The sequence below is a fragment of the Thunnus maccoyii genome, chromosome 19 (genome assembly GCF_910596095.1).
Source record: "Thunnus maccoyii chromosome 19, fThuMac1.1, whole genome shotgun sequence".
Lineage (NCBI taxonomy): Eukaryota > Metazoa > Chordata > Actinopteri > Scombriformes > Scombridae > Thunnus > Thunnus maccoyii.
The window spans coordinates 19,222,276-19,235,061 of record NC_056551.1 but is presented as its reverse complement, the minus strand read 5'-3'; the positions used below and the strand labels follow the sequence as shown (position 1 = coordinate 19,235,061).

Sequence of the window (12,786 nt, the reverse complement as noted above, 5' to 3'; positions counted from 1 at the left end):
TCCCATTTTCTTTGAGATCTTTGAATCTCTTTTTGCAGCGGAGCCATGCCCTCTCTCCCCTCTTGTTGTTTTCCCCCTCAGACCTCTTCTCTCCTCTGCTTCAGGAGCACAGTAATTATTCATATGTATCGACTGGTATCTCTTAAAACACCCATTCTTCTTCTTCCCTCCTTCACACAAAATGTCCCTTCGGCTCTTCCTCACTATCTCACGTTGTTTTGAATTATTATTCTTGAGCATGTAAGGCTCAGAAACCTACATGCCCCCCAATGGTTTGAGACTGAGTCTAGTCTTTGAAATACGGATGTGTAAGCGATATAGCAACTGATTCTATCTATTTTAAACGATATCCCTGGTGTCTGGCAGAATGCTTGAAGACTGAGGTTCAGATTTGCTAGAGCACCTCTTTCTCACTCTTTTATTCTGCTAGTTTTGGCTGTTGTTACAGAAGAACTGGTTCAGCCTTTAAAGGATATGGCTGGCAACTCACAAGTATTGTGTGTGTATCCAAAGCCTAATATATCTTATTCCTCTGTGCTATGGACCTCTGTTGTAGGGCTGCAGCTAACAATTATTTTCATTATCGGAATCTGTCGATTATTTTCTCAATTAACTGAAAATATTCACATTTGAGAAGCTGGAATACAAAAATTTGCACAATTTTTTCTTAAAAAATGATTAAAAACAATCAATTATAAAAAATATTTGCCAATTAATTTAATTGTAGGCAAGTAATCGATTAATTAACTAGTCCTTGCAGCTCTAGTCTGTTGTTGTCCAAAAACTATTAAAAACATGTCAATGAGCCACACCGTTGCACCGGTTGACATGTTCCTTCGCCACGAAGATTACGGTCACGGTAGTGTGTTCAGAAACGGCTCCAAAGACTAATAACAGCGATCATGTTTTCTGTCTCCGGAGAGTAGTTCCTTGACTTTGTACTACATTGTAGATTGTAAATTTTCAAAGAACTTTAGTACAAAGTCAAGAGGTTGTGATATGTAGCACAACAAGCTAGCGAAGCTCTGTAAACGGAACCATGTTCCTTACAAGGAACTGCTCTCTAGAGACTGAAAATGGGATTACTGTCATTAGTCTTTGGAGTTGTTTCTTAACAAACTACCATGACCATAATTGAAGCGAAGGAACTTCACTCAGTGCAATGATGTGGCTCATTGATGTGTTTTTAATAGTTTTTGGGCAACAATGAAGGTCTACAGCACCAAGGAATAAGTAGGATCAAGTCATTGTTGGTTTGGCTCTGCACATGAGATAGCTCCTGCAATAAAAAGCCTTTTCACTCTCATTTAAACCCTAAAGAGGCGTTGACATGGGATAGAAAACTGGTGAAGATCCAGTCAATTTAGATCTTAGATTATGCCAGCTGTGGCATTGCAGCCATTTCTCTGAGTGAGCTTCATGGGAAGTTTGCCTCGAGTAGTTTATATTGGCTGTTGATAGTCATGTAAATGTTGTTTTGGAAGAATGTGAGCTGGGACACTGTGCTACTAAAAAGCACAGAGTGTGACTGCATGTGATTTCACACAGAAAAAGGCATTGCTAGTGGTTATTTGGGACCAGACACAAACCAAACTAGAGGTGAATTTAATTTGTTGGAAGGGCAGTGTGCAATCAGATCAGCTGCTAATGATACCATCATTGCTGGGAACAGATATTGACTTGTTTGGGAGTGAAGGTGTGTGTGTGTGTGTGTGTGTGTGTGTGTACTTGTACTTGTACTGTATCTTTGTGTGAACCATCCTCAAGTTTTAGTGTAGTTGGTTTTAGTACAAGGTCATTCTGGCCAATCATCAACTCTTCTTTTAGGTTTTAAACTTGGTTCTTAGGGTTAAAATTGGAATTTAGATTATTTTAGGTTAAAAACTGAATAAAATCAGTTAGTATGTGGGATGCATCAGACAATTAATTTAACACAGTTGGTCGATAAAAGAACAATTGTGATAATTGATTTATTCTTCAAGTCATTAATCAAGTAAAAGCACCCCAAATCGGTTCAGTACAACTTCACAAATGTGAGGATTAGTTTGTGCTTTTGCTTTAGCCACATTAGCGGCATGGGTCTAGGGATGGCAGGGATGTCAGTCTATCTGTCGGTTAGTTGGTCCAACACAGACTGAAATATCTCAACAACTATCTGATGGACTGACATGAAATTTTGTACAGACATTCATAAGAATGGAGGTCTAGAAGATGATTCCTTCTGACTTTGGTGATCCCCTGATTTTTCCTCTTGCACCACCATGAGGTTGGTATTTTTGTTTTTTAGTCAAATGTCTCGACAACTTTTGGATGAATTGACACGCAATGTAGTACATACTGAATGTTCAGGTTCCCTCAAGATGAATTTTCACAACCTCGGTTTTTCCTCGAGTGCCATCATCAGGTTAAAAAAATTAAACGTGTCCAATATTTTGGTTTATGACCAAATACCTGAAAAATATTCCCATCAGCCTGAGCTATACTTCGCATTTAGTGCTAATTGGCAAACGTTAGCATTCTAACAGAGTAAACTAAGAACATGGTAAACATTATACCTGCTAAACATCAACATGTTAGCATTGTTACTGTGAACTTATTAGCATGCTGATGTTAGCGTTTTGCTCAAGTACTTCACAGGGCTACTAGTGTGGCTGTAGAAGGTCTTTTTTGTTGTATTTTTTATGTAAATTAAAAACACCTTTAGATTTTGACCATTAGGTAGACAAAAAAGCAATTTTAAAACATTACTCTTGCTCAGGTAAATCGAAATGGACTATTGTTACTGTTTTTGACATTTTATGGACTAAGAAATTAACTTGTTCAGCTAAAAAAATCAATAGAATGAAGAAAAGAATCCTCAGCTGCAGCCCGCCTGCACATGCAATCCTATATTCACTTTGTGATGGTATTTGTGCACACTGTATGTGTGTGTCTGGATCCATGCGTGTGAGCCTGGGGTCTCAAATAATAGCACCACAGGAAGTTATGTTCTTCAGATGATTTCCATTCATTTCCACCGCAGTCTAAAAGCCAGCTAAAATAGAAGAGGAGTACAGAGTTGATTACAGGAACTGATTCACACTCAGATAAGCTGCAACAGAACTGGTGACTGCATTGTTAGGCTATGAGAAGAATACCAAAAGACTAAAAGAGTTCAAGGCAGAACCGCTGCTCAGGGAGAAAAATTACAGGACGAAGTGCTTTATTCAACCTCCTTTCACTGACTATACTCTCTCTTACTTCTGCTCTAACTGTTTTCCATTCAGTGCCTCTCTGTCTTACAAACCTTCGCAATCACTCTTTCAAGAATTCTCCCACACTAAAATCAATTACTTTGCAGGTTTCTGTGTTCTTCTTTCCATATGTTTTCTTATTTTGCCTTCATTAATGCTTCATGTGACCCTTTTCAAGTGTATTTAATGCTGCCTTCTTTAAATCTCCCCTCAGCGACAGCAGCAGGCAGAAATACGGAGAGACAAAGAAACGCTGTGTGATACTGGTGACAGTCCGACTGATTCAAGGCCACACAAAAACCTTCGAGGATGGGAATCGACAAGCATCACCATAGCAACCCCCTTAGGGAATTTGTGGCTCAAACCACAGTGGATCTGACTCCTGATCAGCTCGCAGCAATCGTCTCCAGAGGTGTGGGTGTCAAAGTCCACGGGAAAAGGTTGAGCTTGAGTCAGGGGACGATCACAGACCTGTTGTAATTTATCTGGGTTGGCTGGTAAAGGTAGCCGAGCTCTCGGCTCCTCAGCATGGGTGGCACACTGCTCCATTATTCATCAGGCAGATGACTGGCTGTGGCAGGATGCCGAGCCAGGAGGTGTGTGTTGCGAGAGAGAGACAGATTACAAAACGCAAATAAAGGAGGTTTCTGAATGTGCGGAAATGTGCGAAAAATATTTTTACAGCTTCTGAGCCTCTGAGAACAAGTGCGTGACACCGGCTGCATTTGTTTCATTACATAAATTGCGTTTCATATTCTGCATTTGGCTTCTAATTCAAAGATGTGATCTTGGCTGTGGTTCCAACGCACCTGGATGTGTTCTCCAGTGTGCTGCGCACTTCGCTCATCTGTTCTTTCCCAAAATACACCACTGTCAGATGGACCCGGCCGTCCTGACGCACGCAGACTTCCCTGTACGTACACAAAAAACACACAGAGGAAGAGACATTATGGATGAAAGGGTTCTCAAACTGAGAACTGGGGGGATTGTAGGAAGGAAGAGAACTGTAATAAAATGAGGGGTTTGAAGAGGAAGGCCCTGGTTTGCAAGTTTTATTCTTTTTAGTGCAAATTGAACAACAATTCTGACAGTTAATTAATCATTTAAGTTACTCACCAAGAAAAAATGTTGCTTGCTTCAGCTTCTTAAGTATAAGAATTGGCTGTTTTTCTGTTTTATATCTTTGTATATAATTTGACTTTTTGAGGGGATTCTGGGGATCACCTTTGCATCTGGGAGACTGTGATTGGCATTTTTCATTATTTCTGACATTTTATAGACTAAATTACTCATCAATTAATCAAAAAAAATATTGACATTTCCATTGATAATGAAAATAATCATTAGTTTCAGCTCTAATCCCGACTCTCCTCATTCTGACACAGTACTAAATTAAAGCACAGCAAGGGATTGTAATGTATGTGAGCAGAGACCAGGTGGGAGATGCCTGCAGGCACTTTGATGGAGACATGTCAAATATACCACACACATGCTGAAGATAATTCACCTCCTCTCCCACAAGACACACACACACTTACACACACATACACACACACACACATATGCGCAGATGTCAGAATTTTCCCAGAAGCGGATGTGGGGGGGGGGGATCTCATAAAACTCAACTGAACACAAGATGCTTAAAAAGACTAAATACGTGCAGAAGATACTGAGTAGTCTTGAATAATAACATTTTTACAGTCATTATAGATGCTGTTGTGTAAAAGGCTCTCTCTCAAATGTCGGCTTTATTAGAAGTAAATTGATTTTCATAATTATTTCATCATGTAGTAACAGCAGTAGTATTTTCTTCTTTAACTCCAGAGCGCCTGTCTGCAAATGTTTGCAGTTTGTTTGTGTTTGTGTGGATTTTATCTCTATTCTGCACTTAGAAGACATACCAGTTATTTTCCAGTCTAACATATGATAAACACAGAGTCACTTGCTGTTATCAACCCCTAAACACACACTCAAACACATAGCCACGTGCAATTTCTTCTAGTACACCTTCAATATGGATGAGCCTAAAGTGTTTGCTCAGCAACTCGACAAGTCTTTCAAGCAAGTACACTTCTTGCCATGCTGTATATCAACTACTGCTGTTCTGCCCAGGGGGGCGTTTTAATGGGCTGCAACACTGCTACTAAGCAGGATTTACCATGTAAAAAGAGCTGTGATAAGCAGCAGCAGCAGCAGCAGCGGCAGCAATAAACCACAGACATTAACGAGGATGTTTCCTCAACTGATGGTGACAGACAAGCACGTTTTGCTGTTAGCTGATGAGGTTTGACTGCTAGTCACAACATGAATGTGAATTTCTTAAAAATGACAATAGCTACTCTCATTATAATTGCCTCGCAGGGCTTTAATAACAGAGATTCAAACCTCTATCTTATACACATACTAGTCTGGATCTACTTGTGATTAAATTGCTGTATGCCTTAAAACGTGTGCAAGTACGAACATTACTTGTGGTCATGTGGCTTCTGATAAAAACTGAGCTGGGATCTGTGAGGCCGTCTTTATTCATATTCATGTCAGAAACATTTAAACCTTGCTCAGATTTGTTTACATTCTGATTATGCCTACCAGCACCAAAATAAATTAACTGATAACACTACATGTGCACATTCAAAATGTTAATTACATGTTCCATAAAAAAAAGGGAAAATTGCCTCTCTGATGTTAATTTTCTTTAATCTCCCCCACAGTCCCTGTGTGTATCACATTTTCCTGTGTTTGTTATTTGTGATACAGAAAACACATTTTGAATTATTTAATATGGGGCTTTTTGGTTTAAGTCGCATTGTTTGCATTGCTTCAAAATTAACAGCTGGAAGCAGAATAAAGAAATCGGAGAAAAGTTGAATCACTAAGTCTGACCTGAAGTTTTGCATGAACTGCTTGAACTTGTCTGTGCGTCTGGACAGTGGGACGATGATGTTAATCGGGACGCCGGCTGTGTCCACCCTCTCGTTTTTCACCTTCATCAGCGGCCCAAAGGGACGGAAGAGGATCAGGCGCCTGAATTCATTACTCGACTCCCCTCTGAACGTCAGCTCATACAGCGTCCCTTTGTCCTTCTCTGTACGAGTGATACCTGTTGGGTGCGACACAAAGATATGAACTCATGACCAAATAAAGTGAAGGTGACCATGCATGTTTGTCAGAAGTTTATATAAAACAGTAATATACAGTATAGAAGCCTGTTTAAAGGAACAGAGTTAGATAAGAAGATTCACTCTCATGTCTATACAGTAAATATGAAGCTAAAGCCAGGAGATAGCTAGCTTAGCTTAGCACGAAGACTGGAAATGGGGAAACAGCTAGCCTGGCTCTGTCAAAAAGTAAAAGAATAAATCAGCTGACCTTAGCTCTAAAATTCACAAATTATATCTTGTTAGTTTTATCTGTCAAAAAACTGAAGATTAAAAACAACAAATTGGGGTTTTATGAGGCGCTATGTGCCAGACTATTTTGTGGCGGGACCAGTGTCAACAAGACTCCAGGATGTCTGGCCCGGATAAAAAATAGTCCGCAACACAAACCCCCGTTACACCAAAACTTGTCGCTTTTACGCTTTGGTATATGTACAGCCCTTTCCTCTTTATTCCAGTCTTTATGCTAAGCTAAGATTACCATCTCCTGGCTCATAGATGCAGAATGTATTATTTCATAGAGGGAAGCCCATTTATCATTTTTCAAAAGTTATAGTTGTTAATGGACAGGATGTGTTATACTGGTTGCAATGGTCACAGTTCGAAAGTTGTAGTGTGCTTGTTAGAGCCAGTTAGGTCAGATATCAGCCGTTCACAAGGTGATATAAAATCTTTTTATATCACTATATGAAACCACTGAGTGGTCAGAATTTATATGGATCTGCCAGGACACCAAGAAAGCTTCATCTGGGAACGGACACAGGCTTAGCGCACACTCAAGACTCTGCTATGCCCTTTTCTCCTGATATGGTCACAGTATGATTTTCCGTCACAATCAGTGCCTATTTCTTAGCTGTAACTTAACCCTTACTTACTATTCAGGTCAAATTTGAGCCATATTTACATTTGGGAGCACTAAACACAATCTAAACAGCCTGAAATTGTATGACTTTAACTAAAGTGACTGATACATATGTTTGTACATAGATGTTCTGAGTTAAATTTGACCCATATTTATTCAAAAATTCAAAAATCACCGATCAAAAATTTTGTTGCATTCTTCACCTTCAATAACATTCATTGAAATCATGATTGCTGTTATGTTCTCCTGTTTTAGGGAAACATTGCACCATAATATAGTGTGATTGTGAATGTTGAAAATAGTGTAAAACCTAAAGAATATACCCTCTTTGCTCTCTGTAAGCTTAATTGGGGATTAATCATTAATAATTTGTTAATGAAAAATCACATGCTAAAGTTGTAAATAAGCAACTGTTTATAAATTGAACTTCTGTTAATTTTTGGACAGATGTGTTGCAGATCACAATAACAGTATGAATGCAGGACAAAATGTAAATGTAAAACCTGACTGGATTTTTGTTGTACACTGAGTTTTAATATCAGATTTTAGTCTCTGTGCCTGTTGTTCCTCTGCGTCTCTTTTTGACACAGTGATTTTGTTTTCCCTGTTTTCTCTGGGGTGAGGCCTTTCTGTAAAATCCTTTGGGATTTCTTTGTTTCTTTGTGCCAAGGACCATATTTTTCTTTGTTAGTTTTTGACATCTAATTTAGAAAATTGGTGGGAAAATAAACATTTTTCAAGAATCTGAGCCGAGGGACTATCATTTTTAGCATCAGTTTCATCATTATCTCTTTGTGCATCTGTCAACGGTGCTCCGTGGCAGACTGATCTGATATTGTGTGTATATGTCGGGGGAAAAAAGAGAGAAATAGGGCATATGAGGCCACACGAGACATTGTCCATGCACTCTGCTGTTGCTGGGCAAAGAGCAATAACTGTACATACACTTACAGTGTACGTGTACACAACTCAAACACACACACACACACACACACACATATGCCGAAAGAGAGGCTATTCTGGTCACCCCGACCAATTTTCTTGTTGCAAGCCTTACGTCAGCCTCCAGAGTGAAGTTGTTTTTCAATTACTCTACTATTACTAGGGTTATTACTTGCAAATTGACCTACTAAGGTTGGTTGGAGAGAGAAGGAAAAAGGGAAATTGGATACAGAAAGTGAGAAGTGAGACCTGAGAGAAAATAAACAGACAATTGTACAAAGAGGAAGAAAATACATCACTGTATAAAGACACAAAGTCTTCAAAGAGAACATGGATGACAGAAAAAGACCAGACAGAAAGATAGATAACAGAGGAAATAAAGAAAAAAGAGAAGCATTTGTAAGCAAATTACAGAGAAAAAGAAGAAGAGAGAGAGAACAGAAAGATTCACAGTCTGATAGCAGCTCGAATTAAGGCCTTCCTGTTAAATTTGGCCGGCTTCCTGTGATGGTAGGCCTCATTTCCCAGAGGGACACGATAAGCTTTCATTTCGTTAATATGTTGAACAATTTAGACTAAATGCCTTCGCTTCCTGTGTCTGTTTTTCTGTCTAACTGCACTTCTCTGTCCTTTCCTGAGCACAGAGCTCAGCAACTGACAAGTTCACTTTGCATACCTCCGGTGTTTGTGTGCAGTTTCAGCTCACCAGCTTGCTAATGCAGCCTTGAAAGCTCCCTAAAAGATGCTTTTGTCAGTCTGGCCATCTAGCCTGCCTTTCACTCGTCTGGCACGTTGGATAAAATGCTGCTTATTCAAGATTTTGCTTAAAATCGATGTTGAAGTCCATTAAAGAGCAGTAAGTGCAAAATATGAGGAGGGAGTCGCTATTTCATTCTTAGTGAGCTACACTTTCCTGCTGTCTTGGTGAGGAATTATAGAGGCTGAATACACACGGATACGCGTAAATGAATGCACATCTATTAAGATCTACCTCATATAAACACATACTTTGAGCACACAAGACCACACACATGTTCATACACATGTAAAAGGGGTTCCATATACATGGTGACCTATGGCTCATTTCCTCTGAGCCAGGTGCCACTATTACTCACTTTTAAGCCCCCCACCCACTCACGCACTGAAGACGGTGACCTTCAAAGAGAGGATCACACGCACACACACACACAGTAAAATACCATGTTTGAAGAGATGCTCAACTGTGAATGAGGAGCAGCTGGCTTCATTTCCTGCAGTTGTGATCAGAGCAGGACAGGATATCCTGGCTGTAGTTGTACACAAACACACACATATTTCTGACCTTCCAGGGATTCATGTACAAAGAAAAAGATGAAAGTAACCCAAAAGTGAAGTATAGTGTTGTCGATAATAGAAAAGAGCAGCAACAATTAGTTGATTAGTCGAAAGATTGCAAGAAAATGAATTTGAAAGTATTTTGATAATCACTTTTTAGCAATTTTCCATGCCAAAAAGCCCCCAAAAATGCTGGTTCCAGCTCCGGAAATGTGAGGATTTCTGCTTTTCTTTGTTTTAAATCATTTTAAATGGAATATCTTTGAGTTTTGAGACATTTGAAAATGTCACCTTCGATGCTGGGAAACTGGGATGGGCATTTTTTTTAATACTTTTTGACATTTTATAGACTAAATGATAATGAATTAATTAAGAAAATATTCTGTTGAATAATCAGTAATGAAAATAATTGTTGGTTGTAGCCCGAGTGCACATAAAGATAGTGTGTTTCAGATTTGTTCTCACCTTCTATGAAGTCAGATGGCGTGTAGACTTTGCTACTTTGAGTCTTTTCAGCTGCACCCCTGCTGTCTTGTTGGGATGAGGGCGAGTTGAGGCTGTGCAGAGCCGTTTCCAGCACCTCCCCCAGCTCCTCTCTCTTGTCCTTCCTCACAGGCTTCTCCTCGGGGTGACGTGTCAACCCCATTTCCAGCTGGTACACCCTCTGCAAGGTGAAACTCTCAAAGGGCACTACCGCGTATTCGCTGGGCAACCTGGTCCCGGCGGTCACCTCGGCCTTCGACAGCTGGCTCCTCAGGAACTCCTGGAGGTCCGCCTGCTGGCTCTTGGCTCCCTGAGCCTCCCCGAGACCACCTCCCTGGGATACAGCCCCAGTTTCCTGCCCCTCTGCTGGGCCCCCAGCGGCTATCTTCAGGCTCTCCTGTACTCCTTTCAGCTGCTGGCTGCGCTCCTGCAGAGCCTCTTTCAGCTGAGCTATCTGCTTCTTCAAGGAGGAGATGTGGAGGCGATGTTGCTCCTCACGCTCTTGGAGGAGCGCCTGGTAAGATTGGACACCTGGGGGTCCGCCACTTTGGGGAGGTCCAGCTCCTGCTCCTCCTGTCCCACCGACTCCTGCTGCCAACCCTGGCCCTATACCCCCCAGACTGGGGTGGTTGGGACTAGCGCGAGGCAGAGCGTGACTCAGTGGGGGGTCATCTGAGTGCGGGGGACTGCAGGTCATCACATAGATGAGTGACAGGGAGCAGCAGAGGAGCACCAGCACGCCTCCAACACGGGAGACCCAGGCTAGTAGTCCACGCCGCAACATCACTGCAAGTAGCATCAAAACTCACCTCTCTGAGTTAGACAGCCATCCACACACACACACACACACACACAAAAATCATGTAACCTCACACACCCCAGTCACGATGATAAGAGGCCATTTGTGATTATGTTCCATCACCCAGCTACTTATCAGCGTGAGGTCATTTAATCTGAATTAGGTCATTACCTCTCCGCTGCCTGAGAATGTAACTGTTTTTGTCATTGGCAAAGTCACTGAACAAGGGTCAAAAGCTTGTTAAAAAACACTTTTTCCCCTCTGTCTCGGTCTAATTAGCTTCATGTCTTGCTAGAAGACTCTGTCCCAGACACTGTTACATCATCTATCTCTCATATGTGACTCATTTGTTCGCATGTGCTATGACTCTCTCAGTCAGTCCATAACGTCCTCTTCCTGTCTGCCTGTCTGTGTAATCAAGCACGGAGGAAAGTGTCTCAGGAAATGTCTTGGAATAAATGAATGTTTGGCCGCATCAGCCCGGATAAAGCTGGCTGATGCATGGACCAAGAATTGTTACGTTCCATGAGAAAGCAAAGCCTCGGTGGTCAGCGGCGGTTTCTTCATGTTGTTTTCCTGACGGCTCTGAAGGCAGAGAGAGAGAGAAGAGTGTCATTAGAAAGACAGTCATTCTTGTCTTGACCCCGACAAATCTATCACATCATTTTCTGTTTTTCTTTCCTATATCACATCGGCATGTCATTTAAAAGTGTCACAAATCAGAAACATGCCAGGTTACTTTGACATGTTAGTTTAGGATGGCAAAGGGTTGAACTGCCTACGCCAAACCAAGCATTCCTCCGAGACTACAGCTCGTGACAAACGATGTTGTCACTGGTGAACGAGAATATAAGGGGCGTGTGCTTAAATGTGTACAAAGGATGTGTGTACTTGTGAGTGTGAGTTCAGTGGATACAGAGGAAAGTGGGACCTGGGACATATCCATACATTTATCTATTTATACCTGCAGTATTTATACAATGGATGAGGGTAGGGTAACACTGCCAGACTGTTCTCTATTTATTTATTTATTTAACTTTTTTTAACCACGTTTTTTTAGATACATTATCTATTTTACAAGACTTGAAATGATATCCTTGCCTATTTAAAACCATTACATCCCTCATGTGGCATTTTTATAATGTGGCATTTGAACGCCAGATGTGAGTTTCCGAATTAAGTTCATCTTATACATTTTTTTTTTTTTTTAAGTCAACGGATTATTGAGGTGGCATGTTGGTTCACCTCACAGCAAATCCTCTTTTGTTTTAATCTAGAACAGACCGGCTAGGGCCTGTATGCATGGACTTTGTATGTTCTACAATCCAAACGCATGTTTTAGGTGAACTGGAGACTCTAAATTGCCTGTAGGTGTCATTGTAAGTGTGAATGGTTGTCTGTATGTATGTGTTAGGTCTGTGATAGACTGGTGAACGGTTCAGGTGTACCTCACCTCTCGCCCAGTGTGAGTTGGGATAGTTGGGTTTAGATAATGGATAGATGGACTGTTTGAAGTATTTTATGCAAAGATAGTTTTTCTCAATTCAGAAAAGACTGTTAGGGATATTATAAATTATCCATCTAGACCAGTGGCTGCTATCCTGGGGGTAAGGACTCTTAAAACGGTACCAAGAAAAATATGAGGCCAATAGATGATTAGAGCAGTTCGACATTTTGGGAAATATGCTCATTTGCTTTCTTGCCAAGAGTTAGATGAGGAGAACGATAGCACTATCAATCTTCTCATCTACAGTAGCAGTCAAAAGTTTGGACACACTTTCTCATTCAAGGGAATAGGAAGGTAATAAAGGACAAAAAATACTTTTGATACACAGAATTAATTACTTTTTCTAATATTTGCTTCATTCTTGTGAAGATAAGAGGGTAGATTCTGTCTTATATCTAACACCAGCACTGAAAACGTGAGTGACATTGAGGTGCATTTCAATGTGTGAATGTGAGTTTTGATTGAGAATATATATATATATATATATG

General features: G+C 40.6%; 1 protein-coding gene across 2 annotated transcripts in view; it reads right to left on the bottom strand.

Annotated features, from left to right (window-relative positions):
• csgalnact1a (chondroitin sulfate N-acetylgalactosaminyltransferase 1a) overlaps nt 1–12,786 on the bottom strand; it is a 36,293-nt gene that overhangs the window by 11,050 nt on the left and 12,457 nt on the right. The window contains exons 2-5 of one of the 2 annotated variants that reach the window (XM_042395553.1): nt 9,975–11,376; nt 9,395–9,481; nt 6,117–6,333; nt 4,043–4,144 (exon numbers count right to left, since the gene is read on the bottom strand). In XM_042395553.1, coding sequence (XP_042251487.1) covers nt 4,043–4,144; nt 6,117–6,333; nt 9,395–9,481; nt 9,975–10,791 — 1,223 coding nt within the window. In that variant the 5' untranslated portion in view covers nt 10,792–11,376. The remainder of the gene's footprint in view (nt 1–4,042; nt 4,145–6,116; nt 6,334–9,394; nt 9,482–9,974; nt 11,377–12,786) is intronic. The other variant, XM_042395554.1, reaches the window with a different exon arrangement.